Source organism: Populus trichocarpa, chromosome 1 (assembly GCF_000002775.5).
Source record: "Populus trichocarpa isolate Nisqually-1 chromosome 1, P.trichocarpa_v4.1, whole genome shotgun sequence".
NCBI classification, from domain to species: domain Eukaryota; kingdom Viridiplantae; phylum Streptophyta; class Magnoliopsida; order Malpighiales; family Salicaceae; genus Populus; species Populus trichocarpa.
Window position 1 is genome coordinate 33,627,601 of NC_037285.2, and position 12,676 is coordinate 33,640,276.

At 34.2% G+C, this 12,676-nt stretch overlaps 1 protein-coding gene across 1 annotated transcript; it reads right to left on the bottom strand.

The window, feature by feature from the left end:
• Window positions 1-1,404: 1,404 nt before the first annotated feature.
• Window positions 1,405-3,201, bottom strand: LOC7495798 (transcription factor TCP20). The gene is made up of 2 exons (XM_002298604.4): window positions 1,853-3,201; window positions 1,405-1,749 (listed from the first exon to the last, which is right to left on the bottom strand). Exon 1 carries the CDS (start codon window positions 3,023-3,025, stop codon window positions 2,063-2,065), a length of 963 nt encoding a protein of 320 aa, XP_002298640.1. The 5' UTR covers window positions 3,026-3,201; the 3' UTR covers window positions 1,405-1,749; window positions 1,853-2,062.
• Between the last annotated feature and the right edge of the window lie 9,475 nt (window positions 3,202-12,676).

The window sequence follows — 12,676 nt, forward strand, 5'->3', positions numbered from 1 at the left end:
TGTTGTCAGGTTCCTTTCCAGTAAAATTGGTGATTTGAACACCATTTACACCTAGGAAAGCTACAATTCTCCGCAAACAGCAAACTGTTGCGTTAGGGACTCATCTTGCTATGTTTGCAGTAATTCTTCACGCTAGAAAACTACAGTAAAAGATTATCAAAACTATAGGTGAAAAAGGCACAGATTAAAATAATTATGAACAGCAGGGACTTCTAGATTATCTACTGCATACACAGTAATGGTCATAAATTCCTTAGATAACAGATATACTAAAACCAGGTGAAGGATGTAGATAACCTTCACAATATGAGGAACGGTCCAGTACCACAAGAAATAACAGGAGATTGTGATAAATAAGCTGAAAGCAGAACACTGATCACAAAGAGATGATTTTCACAAATTAAACTAATTCATATGCAGGTTCAACCATTGTAGAAGGTAACAGATGTACACATTTCATCTGTCCATCCTCAAGTGCTGACACTTATTTAACTATATGAAACTTTCTGATGACAGTCTAAAATCCAAGTTTATTAACATGGAGAAAACTGCTTCAAACTTTGCCAATGCTTAAATACATGACACTATCAAGGAGTGTTGACACCATACATAAATAAACCTCAACCAGAACTCAGCGAACTCTATGCCTACATGAACTAAAAACACGAGCTCCTAGAAGCATAACGGTGTGAAATCTTGAAACTTGAGAAACCAATATTCACTAGAATTTATATCATGAAAACGAAGCCTGCAAAATCATAGTTTCAAGGCATCGATAAGGTGGCACACACAGCTTTCGTAACTCTGTCTACATTAAAATCTTCTGATTTCTGAGATGTTCTCTTACCCGGAAAAGGATGGCTTACATGGGTTAGAGGTGTTGGAAAATGAAGGGTTAATTAACAGATGAAGTGAGGACTTCCTTCATTGCATCGTTGCAAGAATCGTGGCCAAATTGGCCATCCTATTAAAGGGTGGTTGTTCATACTGACAGTTTGACTGTGACAGTGATAACAACTTGCTAGAATTTCTAAACTTACAGTCAGAGCTATAAATTTGAGTTATAGTGAACAGATAAAAAAAGGGTCAAAACAGCGTAAGAGGATCGGATTCTTTTTACAAACGTAACCAGATGTTGATCACAAATTTAGGTGATTCCCTATGCTTGAAGAAGATAGTTAAAATAGGATCCCGAAATGCATCAACTTCAGAGAATTTCAATACTTATTGGGACTACTATAGTCTCAGGTGTACAGCACAGAAAATAAGAAAAAACTGGTGTGCCATGATCAGATACACACAATTAATGTAATCTCCTGGTAATGAAGAAGATTATTAAAACAGAATGCTGGGATGGAAATTTCAAGAAACAAAGAGAGACATAAATGGCTCTTTAGGAACAAATTTCTAGCTAGAAAAAGCAGAAAGCTTTTGTATAATTAAGATGATGACTAGATATTATTTCATACAGACACAAAACAGCAAGTCAAATGCATGTAGCAGACAGCCAAATGTGAAAAATTAATAGCTTCACCTCTGCAAAGCATGATACAAAGTGAAATCAGACAAAAGTATGACTATGAAACTCTATGTTTCATATCACAAACAAACTGATCAAATTCAACCACTTCATCCAGACCTACAGAAGAACAAAATAATTAAAGATGCCTTACACTATAATCAACACACCTCTGAATCAAATAAGAAGTTAAGCCCAAAACCAAGCTATTTGGCTGTGCACAATCCCATCTGCACATTCCACATCAAAGCAAAATCATTAAAATGGGTCAATAACCACCTCAATAATTTACACCAAAAAGAAAATCTAATATCAATCAAGAGAAAAACGCACCTGTATATGAAAACCTGAGTGAGGCAGTGGAGAAGAAGTGAATGGCAAACCAAATCCAGTCCCTATTGAATTCTCCCAAAGTATCTCTCTTTTTTTTTGCTCGCATTTTTTTTTTCTGTTTATCAATTATACAACACAAAAAACCATTAACGAAAATCACTCAGCCTCTCTTTCAACATCAACAAAATGCCTATTTCCTTCAACTACTAATCACTGGCCTGATCCTTGTGAATCATCTTTAGAAGGATTTTGTTGCTGATGCTGCTGCTGGTGCACTCTAGCATGCCCCATCTGCTGATAAATCTGATTCAAAGCTTGTGGACTCAAAACCCCAATATGCCCGTCCTGTGACAACCCAAGTTCCAATCCTGGTAACTGCTGGGTACCCCCACCTAAAATTGAAGTAAAACTCATAGGCCCCATGTTGTTACCCGGCAAGTCAAACCCTGGAAACCCGAGTTTTTGCAAATAACTAGAACCACCAGCAGCAGCAGCTTCAGTCCCTATATTTGTTGTTGATGGACCAGTGGAATTAGATGATGACTGGAACCCATAACCTCCAACTGGGGGCCATAATCCTGCAGTAGTAACATGATGGGGTCTCCCTAAATTGCCACCTAACATTGCCCAACTGGCCCTACTACTACTGGACCCACCTAAATCATCAATCTTTTGATGCAAACCAGCAGAAAGAGAAGCTCCTTGTTGTGAAATTGCACCGCCAGCAGCTGCTAAAGCTGATGCAGGTATAGTACCAGTCCCAGTTGCTGCAATTATAGATGGTTCAGCTTGTTGTAGAAGCCACTGTATTGTCTCTCCATCAGATTTGTGACCCAATTCTCTTGTCAATTGAAAGATTCTCGCTGCACAAAGAGCTGGCATCCTTATCCTTCTACCTCTACCTTCAACTTTTGTGTGTCTGTCTTTGTTTGAGCTTCTCTTTGGTGCTAACTGTTTCTTTTGCTCTTCTTTGTCAGCTACTACAATCTGAAAGTCTTTGATTTCTGCTGGTTTGTTGTCTCCCATGTTGGGTTGTTGTTGGTTTTGGCTATGGAGTTGTTGTGGTTGTTGAAGATGAGGTTGTGGAGGAGGATGAGGAGGAGAAGGGTGGGTGTGGGTCAAGAAAGTGGGTAACTCATGTGGGTTTTTTGAGTTAGAGCCCTTGGGATCCATGAACAGGAAAGATAGAAAGTGGACGAAGAGATGCAAAATAAGCTTTAAAAAAAAAAAGGAGGAGGAAGATGGGTCCTCTACTCCTCTTTGATTGAAGAAGATGACCTGAAAAGTCCTAAACTTTCATGAGTTTCACTGTTTTTGGCAACAAAGACACAGACAAAAACACACAACTCAATCCCTATAATACTTATATAATGTTTTTTTTAAAAATAAAATAAAATCCTAATAATGTATGTGCTTTCTCTCATGGTCAAAACTCTTTTTTTTTTTTTTTTAACTCCTGTCCTCTGGGCTCTGAGTTTACTTATCTTCTTACCAACATGTAATTGTCTACTCTCTCTTCTTCTTTTTTTTACCTTCCCTGTCTCTCTGTAAGATACAAAACATGGGTGCATGTGTTTACTTTTCTTGCCTCTTTTTTGACTGTAGTGGTCAGTGGGGGGTTGTGTTTTGACTAAGATCTTAGGTATGATGACAACTTGAACAGCCATTCCAATTTCACGATTAGAGACAAACAACAACACATGCAAGAAATACAACATCCATTTGCATATTCCATGGATGGATTCTCCATTTCTTTCTTGCTCTCTCTTTTCCTGTTTATTATTTCTCTTGCATGCTATAATGGTAACAGCAACACATATGATGCCAATTGCCATGGCATCTCTTGTAAGGAACTCAAGTGCTCATGTGGGTTCTTGAGGTGTCAACACTTGGTTGCCCGTGAAAGGCTTGGTGGGGTTGCTTCGAACTCACTCTATAGGCCCATCCTTTGGACAGAGTCTACATAAAGGGAACAAAATTAAAACTTGCTATTAACTCTTTGAGGTTCCATGAAATGATTGCTTTCAGCGCCCAAGATGCTTGTAATTGCAAGTTCAGGGCTTTCAGTAATGCTATTGTATCAAAGTGATAGCTTGCTAAAACTGTGGTATCAGCTGCAACCTGGACCAGAGGGGGGGCTGGTGGTGGTGGTGGTGTATGTATGTTTGCAGGTAAGACATAAAAAAGGAGGGGAGGTTTTCAATTTGATTTGTTTTATGTTTGTCTGGAGATAGTATCCTTGTGGGTCCGTAGCAAAGAGTTTCTGACATGGCGCACTTTGGCCATCAACAAGATCTTAATTCTCAGCATGAGTTTGTCATGTATGTGTCCCCTTCCCTTGAGATTCATTCACAAACCCCGCATATTTCCAGCCTTAAATTATTACTCATCTTCTTCGTAAAAGTTGCCAAATTACTTTACAGGATTGTCTTATTATTAATTTATCAATAAAATTATTTATAAAAAAAAAACAAGCCTTCACCAAATAAAACTTTAAATTTCATTTCTTTCATTTCCAAGTCCCAAACAATTCAAAGTCAATACACAAAACTTTAAAACTATTATCTTATTTGTTTTTGGATATTTTTAAAAAAATTAAAAAAATTTATTTTTTAATTTTAAATTAACTTTTTTATGTTTTGAGGTTGTTTTAACGTTTTAATATTAAAAATAATTTCTTTTTAAAAAATTAATATTAATTCTAATACAATTCCAAATAAATTATAGTTTGAAAGCAACCTTCATATTAGATATATCTCCAAGTCATTCTTCAGACCGTAGACGTCGCTATAACTTCATCAATGTTAATTACCTATCAAATGACAATTATAATAATTATTTTTTTTCCTACAATAAGAGTACTGTTGTGCAAAGACATATAACTTTGTTAAGTCTAACACTTCACAACCAACAACCACAACGTTATTTATTTCACTTTTAGATCCCGAACAATTTGATTCGGAGTCAATGTACAAGCACTTGGAATTATTTCTTCAAGTTGTTCTCCTCTTTTAATCCATGGCCTTCATAGTAGCTTTACCAGTTTTAAAACACATGTTCAGGAACACTATTAGATATATTTCAAGAATTATAGCTTGGAATATATAGTTTTCATCATATTTTCAAAAAATAAATAAATGAGTTTTCTTAATCCGATAATAAAATATAATTCGGATCAACTTGAACATGGATGGAGATTAAGTTTTTTTCTCCAATAATTTTAAAAACATATTAATTGGTGATTTTAAAGTTTGGGTTTAATAAATTAAGAAATTAATCCAATTTCTTAAAATCTAAGTGGTAATTTTCTGTACAAGAATGAGCCAAGAGCTCCTAAGTTTCCTGAGAGGGAAGGCACAAGATGCTTTCCCTTTTCATGTCAAGGGAAATTAATTACATCACTAACGTACACTTGATAATACGAGCGGGTGCCTAAAACCAGCGAAAGAAATGACAGGGAGTTCCTTGATTTTCTCCTATGACAAAGATGCCTAATTTCTCAAGGGCAAACCCAATGTTCAGAGGAGAACGATGATCGATGGGGCTGGCCACACTTGTGTGAATATATACTGCATGTGATTTATACGATTAATTAGCTTGGTAAATGTTTTTGGCCACCAAAAGTATACTCGTATAAGGAAGTCCTCCCTGCCTGGAAAGATAGAACATTAGAACGTACCTACCCAAATGCTAGTCCAATATTATAGGCAGTAGGCTGTTGTTGATTCTTACAAGAAACGTCACCTGCCTGAGGTGGGAAAATGGAAGAGTTTCACCAGTGGTGACAAATTGCCTTTTCACCCATGGCAAGCAAAATAGTTTGTTGTCACAGGCATGACAATATGACTCCACTGTTTTTTCTCTTCCTCAATGATTGAGTGTAATTTTAGAGTTTACTGACTTTAAGTGATTTTTTAGCAATCCATGTGATGTTGTAGGTAATGCATGGATGCTTATTTAATCGGGATACAAGAGAGACAGGTACAGTTATCTCTCTATTTCTTTTGTTTTTAAAAATTATTTTATAGATGAATTAAAATAATTATGATTCCCTTATTAGTGCTATATAACAAGGAAATAATTAATTAAATTATGATGTGAATAATTAAGATAAGTTTTTACACGGCAAGATAAAAACTCTTAATTTACAGCTTCTAACTTGAGATTTGTATATATAATTCAGGGATTAATTTGTCAAATTTCGATAGACCATTTCTTCTTCTAATTAATTTGGTTGGAGGCAGATGGATTGTGCTTGTCCAATATCTACTTTCTTTACATCCTGCAGCCTGCAATTCAGCATTTAAGTAAGCATATCAGGATTCTCAACTCCCAAATTTGATGCAGCAACTACTCCACAATGTTCAACCAACCTCTATAAATGATATTGTGGATCAAGAGATCTTCCTCCATTTTCCTTTTGATATTGCTGAAAGAAGGACACCAGCATTATTATTTAAAAAAAAAACATTGAAAGATGTTAATTTCTCTAAAATCTTTTGCATCGGAGATCTCCTAAAAGACCACTTTTTAAAAAAAAATGTTCTTGACAAATACTGCTAATCAAATAATTAGAGAAAGAAGCCTGTGTTTATGTTCAGATGAATCTCAGGATAGGCTGATATGGCAAGTGATGAGAGTTTAGAGATCAATGAGTCCTCGAGAAACAAAATTGAGTGTTTTGATCATCAGTAATCACTTGATGATCAGTACATTTAAAGGATTTCTTTTGTAGAACCCTGCAAGCTTGATTTTTACTTATTTTTAAATTCTTTGTTTATTTTATTTTATATGTTTCAGCTTTCTATACAAATCCATCAAATTAAGTTAAAGTTAATCACATCATGTGAAGCCTTCTATCTATGACATGTATAGAATTTGTTTAATGGTAGATCCAATAAGATGTACTGCTAGCTAGCTTTTAATTAACTGGTAATTAAGATCAACACGTTGGTGATGAGCTGTATGTGTTTTGATTTTTGATCAAACCATATTGTCTTACAGGAGATAGAAGGAATGGTTGAGGAAGAAGAAGGGCTAATTTCCTTTGTGCAGCTCAAAATCCTCTAAGTAAACAAATAATGATAAAGGGAAAATCAAGATAAATCCATTATAACTGTGAAAGGTACATATGTAAGAATATTGTAGTCTAGCTGATCTCATAAGAATGAAATAGTGATTAGGGTAATTAATAGGTCCAAAGTAGCTTTTATTTTCAAAATCTTAAAGTTGTAGGGTGCTATGATTATTGATTCCCCTTTTACTATTACAGAACCAGATCAAGATTTTTAAGGAAGGAGATGGAAGTGATTCTTACAAGTCATATAATTAATCAGCGAGAATCACTCCCCATGATAAGGACACCAAAATTCCATACTATACATCTTAAGATCAAACGAGAGCTGAAGTAATCTAGTCCTTTGACTTGTATTCCATGAAGATCCCATGTAGTTCTTGGTCACCATAGTGGGTGTCCTTGAAATAAATTTTCTTTTAATATCTTCCACTTTTCTTGTATCATTCTCTCCCACTTGATCTCCAAGCAAGCTTTAGGGTTTTTGTATGATTCACACAAGGGGTGAGAGGATGGCTTTTTCTTCTCCTTCTTCTTCTTTTTAATTTTTCTTTAAGTTTACAACTTTGCTTTGATGTGGAGAAGACCAATACCTTTGTTGAGTGATGATAATTATGGCGGGAGTGGCTAAGTGTGTGTTGGTGATTGCATTGCTAGTCATATGTGCCTCCCATCATGGAGACAAAGGAGGACCCCCTTTGAAAGCAAATCTGTTGAAATATCATGCTCAATACCACATGAATTCAACGCTTGAATGGGAAAAAGATCTTTCTTTATATCAGTTTTTCAAGACTTGCTCCCTACTATAAGAGATAAGTTTGGATCAATATGTATGTTTGTCTAAGTCATTTACGCTTCCAACTCCCATCTTTTTCAATCAACACAGTGAGTTCTAGTCATTTCGAATCAATCCACTGAGCTGGCGGAGCAATTACTTGATCCTTAAAATGTATTATTTTCTTGTGGAGAACTTCTTGAAGCAATGGCCTATGAGAATATTTCTGGTTCAGTTTTAATCCGATAAAATTTGTAAAAGCTGAACACATTACATGGACGAGTATCAAAGAGAGAAAGAAAAACGCAGAGGCACGCATGTATATTTTTTCATCCAAGACGGATATATCTTCCCATTTATCTAGGAGGGGCGATTACTATGTCTGTTGACCAAACCATTGAAGCTGTACGTACATGATATAAATGCCCTTCTCTCGAGTGTCGTGTAACTCGTAACTCAGTCATTTATTTTAATCCGTACAGTACAGCTTTGTCCTAATAATATCAATAGAGCCTTGACCTCTCAGCTTTCTGTGAAGTCTGAGCAGTGAGCTCAGGTAATTTAAGCAATATCATGCACAGTTCAAAAATCGAAACCGTTGATTAGACGGAAGGAGCCGACATCATTAGGGAAAATGGGACAAGAAGCAGTGGACAGAATTTAGTTGGAGGGATGCATTTATTCTGGCACAAAAAGTCGTAAACTCATAATTCATTGGCTTTGATCATCTTTCATATCTTACAATTTTCAATACGATACATTTGCTTATGATCATGTTTGCTTCGAGGTATACTTGACTTGCAGGTCCAAGCAAACCACTTGAATTGACATCAATATGCCTTCTTTTCTTCTTTTCTTGTGATAATATAATTAGAATTCGTTTTTATATTTTACAAGTGTATTTTTTATAAAAAAAAATTATTTGTTTTGCTTTAATTTTTTTTGTGTTTTTAGATTGTTTTAATATATTAATATTAAAAATAAAATTTAAAAAATAAAATAATATTATTTAAATGCATTTTCTAACAAAAAAAAACATTTTAAAAAATAATTAATATCATAATACCGTTCTTAATCATGCTAGCAAGTAGATTAGATTCATGTGTATTATCATTTAGAATTCAAATCCTTAATTAATGATATTTTGACAAGTTGGAAAGATAATATTTTATAAGATAAAAATTATTAGATATCCCTTAATTTTTTAATTATTAGATATCCCTTTACTTTTTTAGTTATAAGATGAAAAATATTTTTATTTCTCTTTTACATGGTTTTACGGTCTTTATAACAACCCTTCTAGTAAACATATACAAGTTGCTACTTAATCCTCGGCGGTGGAGGTAGGATTAGCAGTTAAAAATGACAAAATTAAAAATGCTATTTTGATAAATATTTGATGATATTTCAAAATTAAATATATTTCAGAATGAGTATTTTTTAGTATTTGGATAAAGAGTGATCACGTGTTCATGTTAATGTTCTATTTTTTAGAGTTCAAGAAGTTAATGGTTAGTGATAGAAGATTAGACACTAACAAAATAATCTTTTATGGGATTTTAGGAGTCTCTGATGATAAAAATCAGTAATTTTTAATAAGAAATTACAATAAATAAGAGAATGAACTTTAGATTCTTAAGAAAGAGGAATGTTTGTTCTTAGTCATGTATAATAAATGCAATGTAAAAATAAAAGTATAAATAGATAATAATAAGAAGAAAAATATGTATCTTCTTACCAAGATTATTCAGGGGGTATTTATAACTCTTGAATATTATTTTTTTTCACTAGAAAGGGTGGAGTGTCATTTCCTCCTAAAAGCATTAATGATAGAGAAAATATCTCCTACATAATATTAATGTTGATAGGAATATCTCTTACACGATATTAATATTGATAGGAATATCTCTTACACGATATTAATGTGATAGGCTTTTAAGAGATCTTTATATATTATCCATTACATCAACATTAATGTTAATGAAAAAATGGTCGGTCTTTGGAAACCTTTACACACCTAGAGGCGTGAGGGAATGAGTATCATTGACCTTAGCATTTTTAGGTTAAGGGTCATAAAAATAATCAAACAAAGTCTTGTGGTCTAATATAGGGCCTAAAAAAATCATCAGGTCTTTATCCATTTAGGCTTGTCATGATGTTAAACCCAATAATGTTGGGTCTGACAACTCGTCAGACCATATGTATTTGGGTTCAGTGCGTAGTTAAACCCAATAATATTAGGTTTGACAGTTCGTCAGACCTACATACACTCAAGGTCAGTGTGTAGTTGAATCCAATAATATTGAGTATGAAAGCAAGCTAGGCCCATCTAATCTGGGCTTGGTATTATGCCAAATCGAGATATATTGAGCTATCACTCTACCTTTGCTTCTTTTAAACATGGACTTGAAAAAAATATAACACACACACACTGATCTATCCATCAGTATTATTATTTTACTTTATAATGTAATGTTAGATTAAAAAAGAAATGAACGGTAAAATGAAAAATAATATATTTAAATGATAATTGAATTATAATTATTGAAATTAAAGTACTCTTTAGTAGATATGTCATGGAGTGATGGATCAAAAAGCATGAGAGGCAAATTTCTAGGAAGAAAAGGGAGCAAATTCAAAATTCTAAAACTATTAAGGACTAATATGAATTTTAAGAAAATGTAAAGGGGAAATTGTCCCATTCTCATGTATGTAATTCCGTCCTTGTTGAACCCTCCATCTAACTCAGTTAAGCGAGTCCCATAGTTTAACTAAATTGCCATTAGTTGACTCAAAGAGTATCTAGATCATGCCATATTGTCTATGATTTATAATAAATAAAAATAAAAATACATTAAATTAAATTATTATAAATTAATGAAAAATAATTTGGTTAATGATAAAAATAAAATAAATTTTAAATAATGAAAAGAAAAAAAGAAGAAGATTGGAATCTCATATCCTAATCCTAGAAAAAACAATTCTTTGAATTTTTTATTAAAAAACAGAATTATTTTTTTCCCAAGATTGGTAGGTAATCTTCAATTTTAAGAAAATATCATTTTTTTTATTTAATATTTACAACTAACCAAATTATTTTAATTTAGTTTTTATTAAATTTAAGAATTTAATGTATTTTTATTCATTATAGATTGAACAAGTGGGATGGTTTAGATTCTTTATCTGAAACAACCGACGATAATTAATTAAACTGATGAGAGCTTGTTTAATGGGATCGATCGGATTGAGGAATCAACAAGTACAAGCCTATGCAGTAAAAGGATTGAAATAAATCAAAATCATATAGAGGGATGAATGTGAAAAAGGATTAAAAGTAAAAGGTTCTGGTGATTAATTTTTGAAAAGAAAAATGGAGCTTTTGCCGAAGGTAGGTTAAATGCTGGGTCCACGTTAGCTGGGGTGGGAGCTGGAATTACCCTAGTTTTGCTTTGAGCAAGAGGCAGGGCTGTGGGACAAAGACACCCCATGCAATGCATTAATTTGTCATTTTCACTGCAAAGGGCTGCACCAGCGATCTTACCATGGAAAGTTTTCGAGTGAAAAGCTGAGAGAGTAACATGAAAAAACTTACACAGCACAAAATATATGTGATGTCCTTGTCTACCTTATATACCTTACATTATTGTGATATTCCTCGACGAAATGGACCGACTGTAGGGATTAGGAGGAATGAAAATGGGAAGAAAAGGTCGCTCCACCGCATTGAATAGGAGCCACATCCACCAGTCGCTGAGCTCCAATAAAGCCAGAATCTCTAACTGAAATGGCTCCTTTTGATGATAAGATGGACCTCACCATTATCCTTGTGTCACATCTACCGCACCCATGAGTTATCCCTTTCTGTTGGCTCTGTGCATCGATGAATTTGCTCGAAAATAAAATTGTTTTTTCCCTTTATTCTGTGTTTGCCATGTATTATTGACTCCATCCTTGTTTACTTCCCTGCTTTTTGTTGGATTTTCACGGCCAATAAAAGAAAACAACTGAAAATGCTGGGGAGATTAACTAGACTAGATTAGGTTAATTTCAGGGCAAAAGTGGTGCAATAATTTAGAGATAACAGAGAAATGATTGGTTTAGAATCACCCATGTATCGAGCGATTTTTATGGATAGATTCCATTAGATTTGGAGGCTGATAAGCCCACCATAAGAGGTCGCAATCCTCGCCATGTGCTTGACGTGCATACGTTTTTAGTGTGATGTCTTGAGAATTAGATTTCTCTTTCACTCTGAGAATCTATTTTGTGTAACAGTTCAAAAGCACTGAATTCTCAATCAGTGCAAAAAACAAGAATGGCTGTACTTTTCATCCATCTTCTTCTTGCCACATGTCTCTGTTCAGTACGTCTTGCAAGAAACCCAACCCTCCTCCATCCCTAACCCACCTAAACTGATCCTGTTTTTCCCCCCTCTGGTTCTCTCTGGAAAAAAGATGCACGAGTTTTTTTAAGCATGGAAAAGCTCGCCTAGGGCTAGGATATTCATTCTGGTGAAGGAAATGATAATTAATTATATAAAAGTACACAAGGAGAGAGAAGAGCGACGTGTTTGGTGTCGAAAGGAGGGGATGGATCCAGAAAGGATATAAAAGCCATGAATTTTAAGAAATAAAAAAGAAATATGATCCCCATATAAGCGAAAAGCACTTCTAAATCCATTGATACGAGTAAATTTATTTCTAAATAATTTGGAGGTGGATTCTTATAACTTGAAGACAGGGAAAGGGTATTCCATCAACATCCATTATCCAAGTTCTATCTGTCTCGTGACAACAATGTCAACTTAAGAGACTATAAGACGAGCGAGTTTCTTTGAATATTTTTTCCCTTCCTCCAAAGGACCTCAGCAGTACTCATGATATCAGCAAAAGCTGGATGTATTTCTGTAAATCGAAGGGATGATCGGTGCAAGCAATCAATCTTTTTTAAAAATAAAAAGAAAAAAGAAAAGTAA

What these genes read in the sequence shown, in the direction of transcription:
- LOC7495798 (XM_002298604.4), bottom strand. Translation starts at nt 3,025, where the DNA reads ATGGATCCCAAGGGCTCTAACTCAAAAAACCCACATGAGTTACCCACT.